The sequence below is a fragment of the Parasteatoda tepidariorum genome, chromosome 4 (assembly GCF_043381705.1).
Source record: "Parasteatoda tepidariorum isolate YZ-2023 chromosome 4, CAS_Ptep_4.0, whole genome shotgun sequence".
NCBI classification, from domain to species: Eukaryota; Metazoa; Arthropoda; class Arachnida; order Araneae; family Theridiidae; genus Parasteatoda; species Parasteatoda tepidariorum.
The window spans coordinates 24,200,405-24,222,316 of NC_092207.1; the positions used below are offsets into that span (position 1 = coordinate 24,200,405).

The window sequence follows — 21,912 nt, forward strand, 5'->3', positions numbered from 1 at the left end:
AAACGAGAATTTTCATTCCCTACGTATATGTAGGTTATATTGATATTCCATGTTCTTTTTTACAATACTGACTCAAATGTGTGCTTTTTTTAAGACATTCACAGAAAGGGCAGAAAAAATAAAAACTTATTCTGACTATATTAAAGACATGGGAGAAATTGTTTCTTTTTCTAAAATGGCAAAACTCATTGAAATCATATTTTATGAAAATGATAAAAACTATGGTTATGGTAAAAACTATATGTAAAATTAACTACTGTGCTGTGTGCCAACCTTGATATTGCTCACAGCATTTTCGAACTTGGAGATCACGTTCAGCTATAGGATCCGACTGTGCCCAAGATTTTTGTAGATTGCATGCTTGCGGGTGTTGGTGGATAATCAGTACAGTGGTGGATGATCATTACAGTGGTGGGTGATCATTACAGTGGTGGATTACCATTATATCGTCCGACATGTAAGAAGTTATGCAGAAGATTAAAAAAAGTCAATCGAATGACAGGTAAGGGAATTTATCATGGCCAGAAGGCTGCCCAACGCAGATCAATTTGCACAACGACCAGTACGGCATTGCTTATTAATGCCTTTATTCACCTGAGACCATGTTTACTCTAGTACTTAGGACACCAGATGAGTTATGGAACAGAGTACTCTTTGCGTGTGAAAGCAGATTTTATATGACATCCTATTCTGGACACATATTTATCAGGAAAGAGTGGGGAAATACACAATTAACTTTTCAACATCATCAAAAGGTGCATGTATGGAAATGCAGTGTTCTCGTTTTAGGTAGATGCTTGATATCCTTATTGAAATTTCCAATGTGATTCAGTCATCGATCTGTTCAAATGTGCCCGAATAAAGTTCCTTTTTATTTTTTATATTTATATCTATTTTTTTATACAGATTATATTGCGTCTTGAGGATGTTGGCAGTATAATTCGCATCGATATAGAAAAGTTGTGCAGCGTGTCAGTACAAATGTAAGCAAAAACAAATCTCGAGCTCTTGACCTTTTTCGACTTCCCGTTAGAACGTAAACAGCTGCTTACTACAGCTTATTGTACGAGGCGATATTTTCAAGCAGATAATTTTGTTTTTAATAAATGAAGTTGATAACATAATTTCTGAGCTCAAATATGCTGCATTTCATTACACATTAATGTTGTTAAGTAATTCTGGAGAATTTAAAGTGAAAGTTTGTTTTAGTTAATTATCGATGTATTGTAAAAAAAAAAAGGCAACATGGTTGCTATATTTAACTCGCTTTTTAAGCATTCCTGATTTGGCTTCTTTTGATTTTTTTTATTTCTATTTGTTCTTGTTGCAAGCAGTGCACAGTACATATGTTAGTTATAGTATTTAGTTACAGTAAGAAGACTAGGTTTACTTCGCAAATTTTTTTTAAAATAAAGGTTCCCACCTAACCTGGGAGTAATCGCTCTAAAGGGGGCGACATGGCTCCTCAGCGAGGCGATAATCATCAGGGGGCGATGAGTATTCAAACGGAAAAAAATGCAATTAATAATAAAGAGCCAGCGAATCGCTCTTCATCTGGGTCTCATCAACATATTTAGCTGAAAGTAGATTTAGTTCGGTCGTCCAGCTTCTCACAAAACAAAGAAGTATGTTGCACATTTGCTTCAAATGAGACCTACGCGTAAATCTAACGAACATAAAGCCTGATATTCAAGCTTTAACTGAAATTCAAAAAGCACAAGGCAGTCATTGAAGAAATGAAAACAAACAATTGAGTTTTCAAATTTTCAGTTTTTTTCCCCATTAACGTTTCCAATTTTTCCAGATTACATTAAAAAAATTTATTTAAAAAAATTCACTCTTGTTTCAGTTATTTCGCTTCAATTATCACCTCTTTTTGGAGGAAAAAAAAGTGAAAAGATACACTTTCTTTTCTTATAAAATTTTCTACAAGTGACTGGATAAAATTGCTTCATTATTAACTTTTAATTTGAATTTAAATCAGGTATAATTTAGCATGTATTCAAATTTACTGATGCTCACTTGCAACAATGTATGTTTTTTTTTTCAATCAAAACGAGAAAAAAAAAATGAGGGGGCAATAGATGTCAGCTACCTTTTAGAAGGTGCGGTGGGCAATAAACTGTTGGGAACCACTGTTTTAGAACTAAGAACACATTCTACATAGTGAACACGTTAGAGCCGTGATGGCTCCGGGGATAGAACGATCGCCTTCCAATAAGTGACCTGGTTCGAACTCCAGCAATGGCTAGTCGATGCGAATTCCGCATCCGGCTTGTACCGACCACAGTGTTGACGTAAAATGTCCTCAGTGGTAGACGGATCATGGGCTAAAGTCCCCTTACAGTCAGGCTAACAGTGAGAGGTTCTCGTGGTCTTCCTCTCCATGTAACGCAAATGCGGGTTAGCTGTAGCAAAAAGTCCTCCTCGAAGGCAAAATTTCTCCCAATACTCGATCCAGAAGTTCCCTTGTCTTTTAGATTGGGTTCTAGATTGGGAAAATTAATAGTCGTAAACCCATAAAATTGGGTCGACTGTTCAACGACGGTTATAAAAGAAAAACAATGTATAAAACTGATATAATTTTTAACTTACAATATTAGTTACCAACAAGTATAGGGTGTAATTATTCGTTTGTTCTTTTACAGGAAAACTCTGGCTGAAAGCATGCCGCTTCACCAGGATTTGTACTTTAGTAAGTTGTGTAAAAATTTTAGGAAATAAAATTATAATTGCATTTAATTCTGCCCAAATGACAAATAACCTTCAGGAGAGCTGTACACTTCTTCAAGATGATCTACTTATATCTTTAAATTACTTGATGAAAATAAATTACTATAGTTATAAAATAATTATAAATAATGTGTGTATTGTATCAATATTTGAATCAAAATGTGTCATTTTCAAAGTAATTGTTATTAACCAGTGTATTTTCTCCTTTAAAAATCATCCAACTTAATTTTCATATAATAATTAATTTTCACAATTATTAAATTTAGATTTTTAGTTCGGAAATTATATGAAGCTTAGCAAGAATTTTATTTAGAGCAATATTATATAACATTGTAAAAATAATACGATTTGAGACTAGTTAATTGAAAAAGTTCATACCTTAATATCACGTATTATCTATTTATCATTTCCCACTCGATGTTTTTAAAAAATTCATACTATTTTGTTATGTGTTCAGAAACCCTTTTAAAAGGTATCTTTCTTAATTATGTATATTAAGTTCAATATCTGATCAAACTAACGTTCTTTTTAAATAAAAATGTGAGAGATATTAAATAAATTTTGTATGAATATGTCACAAAAGAGACTCACACAATAAAAAATTACATAAGCACCGATATTTCTTTTAAATAGTTTGTATTATCAAATATCCTTTATAAAATTTTCTCTAACAAGGTGACTAAGTCTCTATTTTTTCAATTTTTTATAGTTTAAATTTTTCTACCTCATTTAATTGATATTCTTTTAAAATTATTTCATACGTCAAACTAAAATGATGAGAGTAATAACATATCTAAATAAATTCATTTTTAAGATCGTAAGAAAAACTGTTTTTAAATTTCAGATTTTTACAAGGGTTTAGTGAAGGTTTAATAATTTTACTTTCCAATTTGAAATCAGAAGGTATTGTATTTAATAAGTATATTATGAAACTAACATTGAGATCTTTTCTCGCTTGAGTTAGTTTGTAACTAAATATAATAGTTTTTTCGCAACTAAACTCATATGGTAAATGTATGTTTAGCTTTTCCATTTGAAACAAATATTTTTGTTGCTTAAAAATGTTATTTTTTTATTATTGTTGATTGTTAAATAATATATAATAATGATATCGAATGTATCAAATGCAGTTAAAGTTTTATTTGTAGCTTTGTTTGAATCGAACCTATTATAAAATCATTTTAAATCGTTGATTATGATTTCATTAACGATTTCATTCGCTTTTCTCAAATGAATTCATTTGAAATTGTTTCGACTTTGTACATTCTTGATACTTTACCTGAAATACTTTACCATTCCACTTGATTGTATTTTATTTTGATTTTGTGTTTTTTTTCTGTTTGTACTTTAAATTTAGCCTTACATTCGATAACCATGATGAAAAAAATAAATAAATTCAGTATGTATATTTTTTCAGTTATGGAGAATACGATCACCGTCATGTTTATGATGTTAGATATTTTTTGTTGCTAAATTTTCATGCAAATGTTTATTTCAATTGAAATTTTAGTCTTATTATTAGTAATCTAAACACGCTTACATTTTTAAAGTACATAATTTTAAACAGACACATACCTTGAATATTATAAAAACAGTTCTATACTCAAATATATTTGGATTGACTAGACTGCGAGTAAAGCAATAACTATATTTTAGTTTCAAATATAGTTTTAATTTATCCTCACAATTATCAAACACTTTAGAATCCTTTAAATTTTCTTTTAGAAATTCATTGTCCAGTTTAGTTCCAGGAAAATTAAATATTAGTAGGAGAAAAAAATAACAAGAGTTTAACATTATTATCTTTGAAAAATTCTAAAATAAAATTCAGACGAAATAAATAGGCTACAGATGTTACAATATTAAACGTTTTTTTGACAATTCAGAAGCAGTTTCTCATTTAATTATTATTAAAAAAATTTAGCTAATGAATAACAACTGTTCCATATTATCACAAATACTTTTTTTCGTGAATGGCAACACGATTTTCAAGTTGGTATTTAGAAGAGGGCTCAACAAAAGCAATAGTTCAAAATTCAATAACGATTAATATAACGCTTTTTGATGTTCGCCTATATACTTAAAAATTTGTATGTCAAGGTGTTTCGTGTATAGTAACTGCATTTTAACCCTTGTTGCCCAAAAACTGTTATAAGAATAGGCATAATTTGAGATTCTATTAAAGAAAAAAAAACGCGTAGAGCACATGGCTAAATGGTAGAAGTGTACCTGTATTTCAAACGATTAACACTTAACAGTTATAGTTGTACCGAATTGTTAATTCTACTGCAATTTACTTCTTTAGTTAATCTGTTTAAAATATACGTAAATTGATTTTTATGTATATAAATTTAGACTTAATTTTAATCGCGTATTTAGATACTAAAAGAAATAGCAACGTTTAGTTGATGCAGTCACATCGTCTCCCGTTTATGAGAAGAGTTCACGAAGCATATTTTTCCAGTATGCAAATGTTTAAGCGTTAAGTTTTAGGTATATAATATGGACATATTTTACATATGTTGCTATTAAATAATTTGACTACTTCAATTCCTCTTACGTGCTTTTTTGTATACATGAAAATAATTATTTTTATACAATAAATGATATGGATTGATTGTGTAATAAATGAATTAATGAATTGATGCACTGTAGGTAAATTATAGATTACAATTAATGTTTATTATTGTATTTGATATTATCGCGAGTAATTTTGGGTTTGTTTTGAAATTTGGTTTTGAATTAAAACCTCTAAGACCGATAATCCAGTATCTTTACCAGCTCATGCTTACTTTGAGCTATGGAAATAAAGAAAGCTGTGAAGAAGTTCGTTAAAAAGCAAAGATTTTTTTCCCGTCTAAAACAAAAATTCGTTGTTGAGTGTTCATGATTGAAATGTAAGTTATAATTATTAAATAATTATTATTATTTATGTTGTAAATGGCTTTCATTGATAAAAAAAAACTTATTGGCGCATCTGGTCAATAGTTTGATAGTCATGACTAATATTTAATGTATATTTGTCTTAGAATATTTATAATAATGTAATAATATTGTGTTTTTGTTACACTATTCTTGATAAACGGTATGATTGTTGATATTGGTAATTGACACCTCTGACTAATATATTCCCTTATTTAAAATTCATTTTATTAATTTTTCTTTAATTATTTAAATATTTTAAATTTTGAAACACTGAAAGTACATTAATCATATGCAAGTATTTCTTCACATTATTTCTGCAAATTTTAGGCAATAGGTTGCAAAATTTAATTGTAAATTTAATTTAAAAAAATTAATGGTCGCAAAATTTAATTAAGGAGCGATAAATGAGGTCAAAGTATATTCTGAAATTCTACATGGAGAAAAAAATTATGGTAAACTTATCTTATTGTATGGGAAAGAGAATGGTAAAAAAAATAATTCTGGTAATAAAACCAAAATATATGGTATTTTAGCCATTCATTTGGTAATTTTTCTGTTAATATAGTAATGGTTTTACCGAAAGTTCTGGTTTTCAAAATTATAGTTCCTATTACCACACATTTAGCGAAAATACGAAACTGAAAAGTAAATTAAACCAAATGAATGGTCTTAATGCCATGTTCTAAGTTATCGTGATAAAAGTTCGAAATATTACCACATTTACTATGTTTTAACGCAGATTATAAAGCAATATTTCAATGTTAATTTTACCAAAATCATTACCAAAGCGCTTAAGTAAATATTACCGTGCTCTTTAGTGCTCCCTTAGAGCAAGAAACACGGTAAATTTTACCATATTCTGCCAATTTTGACCATATTTGTTTTCTCAGTGTATGTGAATAGCTTTAAAAAATAAATTTGCTTGAGTTAAAATTATGTAATTAGTACGAATGATTCCTTTAAAAAGCAGTAAAACAACTATAAGAAATGACCATATTATTTTTTAATTGAAAAATGCGAGTTTCTAAAATATAACTTATAAGGATGAATTAGGAAATAAAAAATTTTAACAAATGTTTCGCAAACTCAAATAGTAAAGAAATACTTCCTGTTTTCATCATATTTTGATAAATATTCTGGATAAATAACTTTTTTAAAGAGGTGATCTTTCTTTTTTTGGATTAAGTTAATGGCATCATTTTCTAGTAAATGAAATATGTGAAACTTTTCCTGCATTTAAATCAGTACTGTCCACATTTACGAAGTAAATGAACTGCTTTATTGTATTTTACTCTGTATAGAATCATAGAATATTGATATTAATAATAAAATACTTCCATGTTTAAGAAACCAATACTTTTATCGCAGATATACAATTTCTAGTGTTATATGACAGTAATAAAACTAACGAAATGTAGATTTTTTCCCCATAACCACAATAATATCTTTTACACTTTTCAATAAAAGATTATTCATGATAGATTTGGGCGAAATGATTCATTTGAGATTCAAATCGTACGAATCATTTTAGCTTGGTAATTCCGGACAAGAAATGTAAAAGCGACTAATTACGTTAATGAATGCCAGTTCTCATAGCCGACTGAATTCGAAACATAAATCGAATCAACGCGTTTAAATATTCAAATCCATTAGATTCAATGCTTCATTGATTCGAATCAAATACCGCATTTGGTTCAACTATTATTATTAAATCAACAAATAAAAATCTCTGAATAGAATCAGTGTCTAAATGAATTAAAGATTTTTAAGGAACCATTTTATTTGCAGATTTCAAAGAAAGAGCTTGAATCAACTGATTCAGTTCCAATAAGGAGAACAAGTTGATTTTATTTAATGAGTTTAAGATAACTACTGGAATTTACTGATTTTGAAGCTTTAGTTCTAATCAAGAATTGAATAAGTTTATTTGAATGTTTAAATTAATTCGATTTGAAGTAACTGATTAGGGAAAAACTTGATTAGATTCAATCGTTAAAACACTGATTCGAGATTAACAATGAATCACTTTTGTGAATCAGTGACGAAACAGAATCAATGAAACAAACTGATTTGAGTCAAGCCAATTGATTTGAATACATTAATTCAGCTTAAATGATTAAAATAAACTGATATCATCAGGTCATATCAGTGACAAAATGATGATTTGAATCATAAAATCACTTCAGTCATTTAAATAATTATTCCGATTAACCCAACACTAATCCCAATCTATAGTTATTGTATCTTTATACAAAATTAAACCCATAATTAGCATAAAAATATAAAATATGACTCATCAAACTATCGCTCAGAAAAGAATTTTTATTTTATGCTTAAATAAATTGTGGGATAACAAATAAAAATTTGCATTTAAATAAATATAATCGCATGCTTTTTATAATAAAATTATAATCAATATTATACAGAAAGTTTGAAAATTTGCATAAGGGTTTGAAAGATTTGTGTTCATTTTGTACTTTGTGTAATTGCAAGTTGATTCCAATTCTCTGTGACACATTTCAAATACACTATTAATATGTAAATAAAGTTAAAATTGTATCTACTATATGAATTGTATTTGGATGACTTGTGTAAATTCAATATTTCTATGATCACGATAACTCTTAAAACTTGCAGTTTTCATGTACAATGTTGACTGTATTGTTTTTTGTCATATCATTTTTTGTAGGTTTTCAAATTTTCATCTTCAAAAAATCATTCATCATCAAAGGAATCAAAATAATCTTGTTCAGCATCATTGTGTGTAATAAATATGGAAATAAAACTGTCGTTGAAAAAAGTGTCTTCCGTCTTACATTTTGTGAAGTTAAATTAATAAATCCGACGACACCGGATTATGATGTGTATATTCTAAAAATTCGCTTAAAACATTTGCTGATAAAGATTTATTGTTTTTTAAATGAGTTGTTGTTTGAGAAATCCCGGTAAAAAAACTTTATTGGGTTGAATTATTTTTATTAAGGTATCTGATTGGTTTCGTGACAATTTTTTTTAAGAAAAAAGACTGAATTAAAATTTTAATTTTATGTTTGGTAAGCTGGGGTCCTAAAATTATAAATTTAAAGTAAAGTTTAAAAATGTACAAAATATTTTTCAAAGTAAAGGCAAATTTTAGTTAAAAAATTGCAAATTTCTCGTATAATGCTAACAGCTCTATAACACATTATAATGCATAAATTTCAAAAAAATTTTTTAGTTCAATAATGTGATTACCAGTGTTAAGAAATAAAATCTTAAAAAAAATTTAAAAGGACAATGCAATGAAACGGAACTAAATGTATTGTTTAACATCGAAATTTTAAAGAAAATTCTAAATATTCTTACTTATACTACTAAATAACAAATATACTTATACTTACAATGCCAATAATTATCACAATAATCATTTGTACTTACAGTACAAATATATTTATACTCACTAAATAACAAATTGACACTTAGACTTTAGCTTTTAATTCCAAAACATTGTTAATATTATACGAAATTTACTTACAAAATTTTAAAAAATTCTATAACATTCTTTTTTTTCTGGTGCGTTTTAGCGTAAAGAAAAAATTCCTCAAATTCAACGTTCTTCAGAAAAGGCATTTAAAATTCAAGAAAATTCTTAAATCTAAGAAAGTTCAGATAACAAAAAAAAATTAATAACTGTGAAATTAATTTCTGGACTTGAATTTTATTCGTTTTATAAAATATAATTCGTTCAATAAAAAAGGGTTAAAATACTCAAAGCATTATAAAAATATATAATAATAATTTCGTTTTCGAGAATTCAATTCTGATTTCTGCTTCGTTCGTCAGCATATGAATTAACAACTACAATGTCAATTCAAAAAACTTATATAAAAAATTTAAAGGGTTTTGGAGAGCTAATGAAATAAAGTTCAAATATGGATAGCGAAAAATAATGGAAATTTTCCATCGAAATCGCAAGTTTTTGCCTAGTAGAATACATGAAATTATCTTTAATGTAGATTCTTCTGAAAAGGTATAATTCCAGGGGAGGGCCATCTGAAGGTTGCGACAGATTTATTTGGTTCTTTATCAACATAATCGATAGGATATGTAAGATCGTTACGTGAAATAAGGGTCAGTGCCATGGTTCCTTTATTTCACAAAAAAAGTATTACCGAATTTAAACACACAAGTTTTTCTTAAAGTTAAAGAAGATCTTCAATTTTGACTCCCAAAATTTTGGGGGGAAAATTATTTTGGCAACAAAAAAATTTAAAAAAATAAGTGCTAAAACAATTTTTACATATTCTGAAAATTTCAAAATCAAAAATGTCAAGTATCCAACCTTACCTTATTTGCCACATTCTTTTTTTGAAAGAACTGGCTCCTAAGCGAAGAATAAACAGTATTCGTCTTGGACGTGGGTCAAAACATCAACAAATGAGATAAAATTTTAAATCCATTCATATTCTGCCAGTAGAAACAAAATATAAAGGGTATACCAAAGACTTTAAATTCAACTTTTCCTGATACATTCATGTCATAATCTAATTAATTTAATCTATTGTCCAATAGTGAATCATAGAACAATGTTGTATCTTAGGGGGGGGATTAGAAAAATCCGCATGCTACTACTGTTGGAGATTATTTTTTAAAATTGCACACATTCCCATTAAGGTTAGTTAGGTCACCCTTACCAGAATCACTCTGGTTTTAGGAAGTGAAAACAACAGGGAAATAGCATTTTTTCATATTATATTTCATTTTATAAGTAAATTAAAATGTTTTATAAAAAATTTACATCGAGAGAAAAAGACATCAAAACAATAACATAATAGTAAATGTTCATCTTTTTTCATGAAATCAAGTGCTCCAAGCTTTTCTTCTTGAACCTTCGAATTTTTCACCTCAAATCCATGGAGGATACTGCAATCTACATTTCAATCCTTATACATAATGAAAAGCATTGTTCGAAATCTCATTCCAATCTCTTTAAATAGGACTCAATGCTAATATGACTATTAGCTGGCTTTTGAATTAAGTGCATTTCTCATGCAGTCTTTGTTTCGTTATCCTGAAGAAAGGGTACTCCAGTTCTAAGTGAATATTCAGCTTCGTTGATGAGCACAGTGACACATGTCTATAACAAAATAATCAAAAGAATAGATAGCAGCTTTAAAAAAAAGTACAACGTTTTTATTCGTAAAGCCAAACAAAATTAGATGTTATTTATTGTTCGAGTATTTATTATTACTACATTTCAAGTGATTTCTCCTGAATCAAAATCATAATAATAAAAAAAAATTTATTTATTCAAATTCCAATAACTTTGCTAAGTTTTAACACCTTAACGATCGGTTAATTTTCAAGAAAACGGTCATAAAAGTGCCTATTTTGCCAAATACACGTATTTGATTAGTGCTGACATCTAATCTAAAATGAACTAGCTATCTACAATCACCTCAAACATATCCTGGTACTGCCATCTGGTGTGTAAAATGAGAAATAAAGTGTTTTCCTGGCAAAAGAGATGAATTAGTTTTATTCTTATTGGCGCGTTACTACTGAACACTCCAGGCAGGAAATTTCACTGGAGAGAGAAATAGAGGGTGAAACGTCACCCCGTCATTTTCACGGGAGCGAGTAGGAAGAGGTTAAAGCATAACTAATGTGAATTAAACTTTAACTCATTATTTCAGTTATTTCATAATTTCAGATACATTAAGTATGAACCTTTAAATTCATAAAAATAATTATGCTCGAAAGTTTTATTTCCTTTAAATAAAGATTAAAAATAAAATATTTTATTTTTAATTTTTATTTAAAGCAATATATAACCTCAACTTTTGACCACTAGTTACTGACATTCACTAATTTTGCTAATAGACCTCCATAATAGTTTCTTGACGGCAGGGTGAGTTGAACAAATATTGAAGGTAAATCTCGTAGACTAAATATATTTTGATTATGTACCTGAATCAAAGTTTTCTTAAAAAACGCTTTTTCCAATACATACAGATGTTTTTGTTCGAAACTGTTATTATTTTGTGATAAAGGATATAAATTTAACGAAAAGACGGGAAACAGGTAAAAAAAACGAAGGGAATTCATTAAAGAATAAATGGTCTATGCCAGTGGTCGGCAAACTTATTAGCCAAAGAGCCAAATATGAACATTACAACAATTTTTAAAAAAGTTAGGAGCCAAATCTGCTTGTTTAGTAAACTTTTAATACATTAAATAAGTAGTACACTAAATAAAACTAAATTTCATACTTAATAAATATTTATTAATGCGAACAATGTGCTTGCATCTCCTTGGAAAGTTTGATAAAGTCAGGTTTGTATGCTGTTTTTAATTTTAAGCCAATTTGTACCCCCACTTCTTNTTTTATTTTATTTATATAAATTCATAAATAAGTATGATGAAATCAAACACATTTCAAAATTAGTAATATAGTGGCTGTACAGTTATAAGTAATAATCATTAGTAATAATATAATGACTCACTGTGTATGGCAACCCGGGATTTAGTTCCATGTAAGGGTCTTTTTCATCCTAATTAGGAAAATAATAGAGACGTATAATTAATTTACGCAGAGATAAAGGAATGCATTAAACATAGATTAAATGTCTAAGATAGTTATACTTTTAATTATTTCAAATAAAACAAACTTTTCTAATAAACTCAATTAAACGAATCATTCTTATTATAAAAGACATTTCAAATTTTCTCAAAAGTTTAAAGTAAATAAAATTCTATTGTGGGAGATAAAATTAAATGGTCCGTATCGCATAATTTGATTATTGTAACCCATCTTTGTTTTTAATTAAATTAAAGTACTAGTTAATGTTTATTTTTATTCAATTATGTGTTTTCACTGTATGGTAACTATAAACACAAATTTAAATGCGTGGATGCTGAAATAACGTGGGTTTAAGAAAAAATTAAATTTAGACTAATTGCAGTTGAACTTAATGCCAGACTAACATTACTTATATATAAGAATTTATAAAAAAATAATAATAATAATCAAAACAAATTATTAATTACTCTAAGAAGACGATTCCAAAGTTTATTTTCTAAATAAATATAGTAATTTATTTCTACCTCGTTATTAGTAAAAATTATCAGTATTGTTAGTGAAGAAAGTTTAATGCTACTACTTATTAAGTCTTATTTGTGTTTACTGATTATCTTTCGAATTCTCAAAGGCATATTTAAATACTGTCTTCAAACCTAAGAGATAATTTTGGGAAGGAAATTGAAGCTTCACTAATTTCCATTAAGTTCACATTTTTTATAATTTTTATTATTGTCTTTATTACTAAATGTTTACAAGAGTAATCACTCCCTAAAGTCTGATGAAGACACGCTCTAAAAAATCTAAATAAATTCACCGTTTCAATTAATTAAAAAAACGGACATATTTTTTTAATTTGAACAACAACAATTAATTTAACTTAATGCTTTCCATGTAGAGAAACTTGTTGCAACTGTTATTGTAGACAGGTGACAAACGTCTAACAAATTTGGAAAACAAGAAAATGTGTTTATTAAACTCATTTCTTTTTTGGCTAGCATCAATTACAAACTTAAAAATAGGAAAAACCAAAAAATTTACCCATCCAGGCAAATTTGAACATATCTATTTCGACAAAAATTTTCCCAAAGTGTGTTATTTTTTGCCATGAGGAAATAATTTTAAACTTGTTTCAGACTATAAAATGAGCGCCAATGTTTTTTCAAAATACCCATATGTGTCAAGAAATAAGCACTCACAATTTTTATATAAGCAATTTATAGTCCAAACAATGCTACGTTATGAGCATACGTATAAAAAAGGACATTTTGCAATTTTTTTTTTCTTTTTGTAATTTTTTGTAATGATGATTTTAATTGAAACTTGTTTCAGGTCACAAAGTAAGCGCCAAATTTTTAAAAAAATATCCATTGATGTGAAATAATAAATACCCAAATTTTTTATGAAGCATGTGTTTATTCCAAACCATGTTATGCTAAGAGCATTAATACCGTTTACAAAAGAAGGATATATTGCAATTTTTTTTTAAATTTTTTGCAATGAAGAAATCATTTGAAGCTTGTTACAGATTACGAAGAGACAACTTTTCCGAAAACCCCCACATGTGTCAAGAAATAAGTAATCAAAAGTTTTAAGAAAGATTTGTTTACTCCAAACAATAATATGTTAAGAGCCTAAATATAATTGACGCATAAGATGACAACTTGCGAATTTTTATACTTTTTTGCAATGGGGAACTCATTTGAAACTTTATTAAGATTAAAAAATGAGCGTCAATTGATTCAAAAATACCCATATATGTCAAAAAATATTAACTCGAAATTTTTAAGGAGTTTTTAGTCCAAACAATGCTACGTTAAGAGCACACGTATGAAAATAAAAGAGGACACTTCGCGAATTTTTTTATAATTATTTGCTATGAGAAATTCATTTGAAACTCGTTTCAGATTAAAATGTTGGCATCAATTTTTTTAAATATACCCATAGTTGTGAAGAAATAAATACCCAAAATTTTTAAGAAGTATTTGTTTAATCCTAACCATGATATTTAAAGAGCCATGATACACCATCCCTACTAAGAGCTTATTACTGGGGTTGAACTCCCATCCATACTGAGAAAGATGGGTGTAGCGCTTATCCTATAGACGAGAGTCATAGATCAGAAGTGGGATGAAGCCCTCATCCCATATCACTAAGAAAGGTTATCAACCCTAAAAGTGGAGTGTACAGCTCATTTTTCCTCTACTCACGTGATTTCGTTGTGAAATGATTTTCAAAATTAACAAAATACTGCTCAAGGATTTCTAAATCGTCAAAAGTAAAAAAGAGTGTATATTCCCAAAATATTTTTTAAATTTTTTTACCACGATAAAAAGTAAAATTGAGATCCAATTCACTTAAAAATTTACTTCTTCAATATTAACGCGTACTATAAGTTAATACCTTTTAAACAAAGCTGATTTTAACACACTAAATTATTTCTTAATTAAAAACTCGAATTTTCGTAATTGCATATTTCTTGTATTAAATCTTCCGAAATGTTATTTTTTAGAATCTATTTTAACAAATCTTAAAAATATATGTATTTGTCTGCATAAAGCAGGGAAAAAAAGTAATACGAAAACAAATAATAGAATGAAAACATTTCTGCTTCATTGAGGTGAAAAGCATTATTAAAATCACCAGAATATGGTAAAAATTTACCGTGTTTAAGGCTCTATGGGAACATCAAAAAGCTCTGAAAAAAAGCTCAAATTGAAGCTGAAATCAAAAGTTCAGCTTCAGTTTTATATCTTTTTTTAGTAAATGTATAATAACAAGCATTTAAAAGAAATCGATAAAACGTTACTATCTGAACGGAAAAATTACCAAATGAATGGTTTAAATACCATATATTTTGGCTATATTAACCAGAATAAATTTACGACCCGAAACGTCATTACGTATGGTAATTTTACTGATTTTTTTTCACCGTATATAGAATCTATAGTAAATGCTTAGAAAGAAATCTCATCATCAAAATTTCTAATAAGTTTAACTATATTTTGTGGAACTTATTGTTTATAATGATTAATTTCTTCAGAATATTTTTTCTCATTAAAAGATTTTGCTTCAAAATATTAAAAAAAAAATAATGATACCAAAATGAAATAAATGAGCTATGAAATAAATGAAATATTTGAAAGTAAAATATTTCATATTTTACTTTCAAAGTCTCTTTAAGCTCTTATAAGAATTTTCAGCTAAAAGTTTACACGAAGTTTCAAACTCTCAGAGTTAAACGTAAGATTTTTAAACGTAAGAACGAATTTAAACATTAATATTATTGTAAAGTTTATGAATTTTATCTAGTTCTAGCTATTAAACTAATCTTGAAAGTCGCAGAAATAAAGTTATACAGAGTGTTTTTAAATACTACACTCAACTTATAATCTTAAAGTCCGTATTAAAAATTAAGGCTTAAAAATACTTATACTGGGAGTCACAAATTTCTTAATATTTAAGGGAGGAAATGACAAAAACAATATCAAAACCTGTCAAATCACAGTTGAGGAAAGCGGGTATATGAATCATAATTTTTTTTTGGTAGGAAACCCCCTTTACCCTTCGAGTCTCCTTCAGAAACAAAATGGGATTTCACGTACATCTGCTTTTTCTAGCTGTGATTCGATAGATTTTGATTGCGCTTCTGTTTTTTCCTTGATTAAATATTATTTCGTTTCCTCTTTTTTGATAAGAATTTTAAAATATATATTATTTACGGAAATATATATATTTTAAAATTACTCCTTACGGGAGAGAATATATTATTACTCTTTACGGAATAAAATTGCATAATCTTTCGAGGCAATGAAGAACCTGAATTTAGATTAATGTGTTTTTTTCTTCAGTTCGTATTTTTTAATACTTTTTAAGGATAGATAACTATGTTTAAAATATAATTAATATTATCACTTACAACAATTTCAATGAGTTGCATATTAACACATTCCATCATCTGTAAGAGAAGAAGACTATATAAACAAACGTAAACGTTTAAATGCAACGTAAGAGAAATGTTAAGACTATTATTTATAATTCCACAATTTCGATTAGATTTAAATTTGTTTTAGATTTAAAAAACAAAATAGTTAAATTTCGTTGTTTTTAAATATTCATAATTAAAAAAGTTAAGAGCTTTAAGTAAAATATCTTTAAAAGAAAGTTAAATATCTTTTGAACTAATAAATATCTTAGAGTAATAAAAGTTACAAAATTCGTTTTAAAAACAATGAATTAAAATAAATGATAAGGGCATTAGTTTTTAACATTTACTCTAAAAGTTTAAAATAATAAAACTATATTAGTTAACTGTTAAGTTATTTGATAATAATAACATTATTATAAGTTCCTCTATTTCAGCAAGTAGATTACACTAAATTTGTCGAAGAAACACAAAATTTAAGAATATCTTTTTGGTACTCAAAATTACGAGAAAAATTTATTTTTGCAAATTAAAATCCAAAAAAAAAATGATCTTTTTCATTATAAAACATTTTTTTAGTTTTGAGGTCTTCAATTGAGATCTAAACAAATTTTTGAGGTCCTCAATTTTTCGTTTAATTTAAAAAAGTAACCTAGCTAAAGAATATTCCTGCTCAGAAAGTTACATATTTTTTTGAGGAAATGATTTTGAGGCCAGTTGACAATTTAAACAACTATTGCATTACATTAATTTTTGAAAAACATTCCTTTATCTATCTGTTTGGGACAGAAATAAATTTTGTCGTTTTACTCACGTAAATAAAACAATGTCAAAGCTGTCATTGAGAAGAAAAATGATTTTGTATTTTAAATAATTTCTCTATTTTAAAGTAGATAAAGTTCTCTAACTTTCCACTAATTTCTTAAACATTTGTAATGTTTAAGAACTTCTATTAAATTATCAAAACAGTGGGAATGGGACAATTACAAGTGACGCAATAACAATAGCTTGTTTGGAATGAAAAATGAATTTGAATGACATTTTGAAATTTGTTAGGGAAAGTAATTCTTCTTCGTTTCTATTCTATCGGTTTAAGTTTAAACGTAATTAGTAAGTTGTTTATACTAATAAAGTTAGGTAATAATAGAAGACTAATGGCTGATTAGATTAATTAAAACAGGCTAAATTGAATTAAATTCAAACTATTCAAAAGAATGTGGTAATAAATTAGAAAATTTTGAATTGCTGTGAAAAAGTTAGTGTAGAAAATAAAAGTAATTATAAATTTCACTAAGGCTAAAGCATTCTTTTAGTATTTTTTTTTTCAAATTATTATTTGCTCAAACCATTTATATTTGTTCGAAATTGTAATTTTTATTCAAAAAAGCTTTGAATTTGAAAATGAAATTCTTTTTTTATGCACATATATTAAATATTTCCTTTCAAAAATCTTTTTCTGAAATTGATCAAAAAAGCAAATGTAATATATAAACTTAATATATATATATATAAAGTTCACATACTTTTGTCCATTTTTCAGGTGTTCCACAGATATATCTTCGGGTGTTTTCAGTCTGTATTTCTGTAGATGTAGGAATACATGCGTTCAATGCAGTGAAAAACTGTAGGAAAAAAACAAATTGTGCATCTTTAATAATATAATACGCACACTGTAAAAATTGTGGTGTAATACCTATTCAAATTTGGTATTGAGAAACTTTAAAAATTGTGGTGTAATACCTATTCGAATTTGATATTGAGAAACTTTAAAAATTGTGGTGTAATACCTATTCGAATTTGGTATTGAGAAACTTTAAAATTTGTGTTTCATACACTTCAAATTTATCGTTATGCTTTTTTCAAGAACACGCAATCACAGAACTCGTAAAAACTTTTTTAATGGACTTGTAGTTTTCGCTTCTCCATATTTTTTATTATGAAGAAATATTAATATTTATTCAAACTATAATATATTTAAATATATTTAAGTCCCGCAGTGGACTGATCGTTAAGACACTGTTCCCAGCAGATCACCGAAGTCAGGCATCACTGGCTTCAGTCAGTGCGCAGATGGGTGACCACTTGGCTCAGTCTGCGTAGGGACCGAGGGTGTGCGGTATTGATCCTCGTTAAACTGTTCTACCGTAAAGTGCTCGACTTCGCGTGCAGGTCGTCGGGCCACCGAAGTGGGGGTGTCATCCCCCCCTGAAGAGGATCAAAATTGTGATGGCATGTCTTCGGATCATCTTCAGGGATGTTTCCATGACCGTCGCCNGTATTGAGAAACTTTGAAAATTGTGGTGTAATACCTATTCAAATTCGGTATTGAGAAACTTTAAAAATTGTGGTGTAATACCTATTCGAATTTGGTATTGAGAAACTTTAAAAATTGTGGTGTAATACCTATTCGAATTCGGTATTGAGAAACTTTAAAAATTGTGGTGTAATACCTATTCGAATTTGGTATTGAGAAACTTTGAAAATTGTGGTGTAATACCTATTCGAATTTGTTATTGAGAAACTTTAAAATTTGCGTTTCATACACTTCAAATTTATCGTTATGTTTTTTTCAAAAACACGCAATCACAGAACTCGGAAAAACTTTTTTAATCGACTGTAAGTTTTCGCTTCTCCATATTTTTTATTATGAAAAAATATTATTATTTATTTAAACTATAATATATTTAAATATTTTTAAGTCCCGCAGTGGACTGATCGTTAAGACACTGTTCCCAGCAGATCACCGAAGTCAAGCATCACTGGCTGCGGTCAGTGCGCGGGTGGGTGACCATTTGGCTCAGTCTGCGTAGGGATCGAGGGTGTGCGGTATTGGTCCTCGCTAAACTGTTCTACCGTAAAGTGCTCGACTTCGCGTGCTGGTCGTCGGGCCACCGAAGCGGAGGTGTCATCCCCCCTGAAGAGGATCAAAATTGTGATGGCATGTCTTCGGCTCATCTTCAGGGATGTTTCCATGACCGTCACCAATAGCCCATTGTGCAGCTCTAGTGCGACGTAAATGAACTACAATAACAAAAAAAATATATTTAAATTTAAATTATCATTTTTTTTTTTTGTGAAATATTTGAGTAAATAAAGGAATGTTAAATTTCTCCTTATTCCTCCCCCACTAGCTAATTAATCTTTATGATTATGATCTTGAGCATAAGCATAATGATAAAGACCATGCATAATTCGCCCCTATTAGGACTGAGCAGACTTTAAATAAATATTTCTCCCAAAAAGCAGAATGGGATTCTCTAGAATGTTCTTATCTTAATTTTTTTTTTCATTTGAAGTCACGATTTCGGAATATAGAATTTTGAAAGCGAGCGTAACACTTTTTACAGCCGAAACGGAATAAATTTCTTCTTTATTTGCTACTGAGTCTCACTAAATTTTTTAATTAAATTTAATATTTAAGGGTGGCATTCGATGCAATATTTGGATCTTCTTATTTTTGGAGCGTACAAAATTCCAAATACGATGCACCATTCAGATGTTATAAGGTCCAAGCTGAAAAAGTGCCTGAAATTTCGTAATTTCTTAGCTCTTAGATGAATTATTAGTCATTATAAGTGTTAGGTGAGTCCTCATAAGGCTAGTTAGCTCTTAGCTAACTCACCTTATGATGTCCAAAGTGAAATCAAATAACTTCCAACTTTCTGGAAATTATCTAGAACTAATAGTCCATTTTGACTGTGATATGAATAATATTTTTCTTATTACGTAATTGCTTTCAAGAACCAAAATTTTACTGCTGAAACAGACCTTCATATAAAGATTTCTAAGTTTACTTAAAATAATTAAATGAATGTCATATGACAAAAAATAGAATCCAAATATAATTTTGAACAAAAAATATAAGTTGGTAAGGATAGTTTTATTTATTTTGATATTGACCAAGAGCATTTTGCACTTAGATAAAATATATGCATACATTACTTCACACAACTTTCATGTCGAAAATTAAATCTTAAGGACTAATGAATTAGATAAGAATATAAAATTATGAATTGCTACTTGATAGGTTTAATGCTCAAAATTGAACCCGATATTATATTCATTATATTTCGATTTTTATTTGTTTAGGGCGTATTTTTTCTCCAGTTTCCACACACATTATTTGTTTGATTATTCTTTTGAATGATATTAGGTGACAAAATCAATAAAATAATACTCTACAAATTTGTCATGTGTTTTTGAATAAAAAATACCTTTTAAAGCAACGTATTATTGAAAATCGAAGTGATTGGTTGAGTTTGATTAACCATGCATATGAATATACACTGGTGTGCAAAACTTAAGCAACAAGTGCGTTTTTTTGTCATAACTCTACAAGAAATCATCCGATTGACATGAAATTTGAATATGATGTACATTATTTTGTACTTAAACGACGGTAAAAGAATAATGGCACAGACATGAATATAAAGCTTAAAGTAGGGTATGGAACAAAAAAAGGCTTTATTTGACATATAGTGGAGTTACACATGATTGCCTGAAGAAGCGGAAGTACAACTGGCAGATGTTCCCTAGTATGGGATATGCCCTCCCCTTACTACAGGGTAACAAAAAAATATAGGGATCATTTTTGAATGTTTATAATTCCAAAATTTATTACATAAATTCAGCGATGCTTCTCAATATGTCGACCTCCGGCATAATAGATTTGTTTACAACGCTTCGGCCAGGATTTTATAACCCGCAAAATGATTTCCTGAGGGATTTTCTTCACCTCTTCTCTAATAGCTCTTTGAAGGCCTTTCAATGTAGAAATTCTTCGCTTATTCAATTTGTTTTTCAGATGTCCCCATAGGAAGTAGTCGCATGGTGCAGCATCAGGACTGTTTGAAATTCATTGTTCTCTTCTCAGGAATTGCACTTGCTGATCTGTTAGGAATTTCTGGGTGACCTTAGATGCATGCGATGGGGCAGAGTCCTGATGGAACACAGCATCACCATTAGGGTACAATCTGCAGTAATCATCCTTAAGAAAGGGCTTTAATATCTTCTGTATATAAAACTCAGAATTTATTTTGGCCCCCGGTTTCACAAACCGAGGTTTGGTCACACCATGGGCGGATATGCCCATCCAATCCATTACGCCTTTGGGATGAGGCTCCGTGGTTGATGGTGTCAAGTCTCGCCTGTTCTGCCCGCGACTAAGATATTGAACTTTGGATTTAGCATTAGTATCAGATAGATAGATCCAAGCTTCATCAGTTGTAATGAACTTTCGCCATCTGTCCTTACGGAGAAGCTTGTAGAGGGGCCATGAACGTTGTCTCCTAATCTGCACCGATCTCTCACTTAAATGATGACATTTAGGTTTTTATGGCATTTTTTCTTCAACTTTTGTTTTAGTTGATAGCTTACAACTTGCTGACTCACGTTAAGAGCTTTAGCCATGCTTGCCTGTGTTGGTGGATCCGGTTTTGATGTCATCTTATCAAGCTTCTGAAAATCTGATTTCTACAATTTGCTTGGCCGTTCATTTCTTTTTGGTTTTGCATTATTTTGCATCGATCCGAGTTTTGAATTCTTGATGCGACTGATATGTCTGAGTGAAATCGCAATGCCTTTCTTTTTAAAATGGGTTCGTATAATCCTGTGGCTCCAGCGAAGTTCTAAAAATGCTTGTACTTGACCAATTAGCTTTTTGTCAAATTTCTTCAAAGGCATTTTTGTGATTTTATGAAATAGTATTGCAATTGAAAGTCTAATAGCAGAGCTTTAGATCAGTAAGCTATATATGTAAAAAGGTTTTAAA

General features: G+C 28.8%; 2 protein-coding genes across 2 annotated transcripts in view; one reads left to right on the plus strand and one right to left on the minus strand.

Moving 5' to 3' along the window:
* The window catches only part of LOC107455932 (ELKS/RAB6-interacting/CAST family member bruchpilot), an 89,721-nt gene extending 81,262 nt beyond the window's left edge, over nucleotides 1–8,459 (plus strand). The window contains exon 14 of the mRNA XM_071179543.1: nucleotides 2,649–8,459. The gene's annotated coding sequence lies outside the window, so the exon portion shown is untranslated. The remainder of the gene's footprint in view (nucleotides 1–2,648) is intronic.
* A 1,913-nt stretch (nucleotides 8,460–10,372) lies between these two features.
* LOC107455933 (uncharacterized) overlaps nucleotides 10,373–21,912 on the minus strand; it is a 22,928-nt gene continuing 11,388 nt past the window's right edge. Inside the window, exons 3-6 of the mRNA XM_043040876.2 lie at nucleotides 17,666–17,764; nucleotides 16,137–16,175; nucleotides 12,144–12,191; nucleotides 10,373–10,774 (exon numbers count right to left, since the gene is read on the minus strand). Of these exons, the coding sequence (XP_042896810.1) occupies nucleotides 10,685–10,774; nucleotides 12,144–12,191; nucleotides 16,137–16,175; nucleotides 17,666–17,764 (276 nt within the window). The 3' untranslated portion in view covers nucleotides 10,373–10,684. The remainder of the gene's footprint in view (nucleotides 10,775–12,143; nucleotides 12,192–16,136; nucleotides 16,176–17,665; nucleotides 17,765–21,912) is intronic.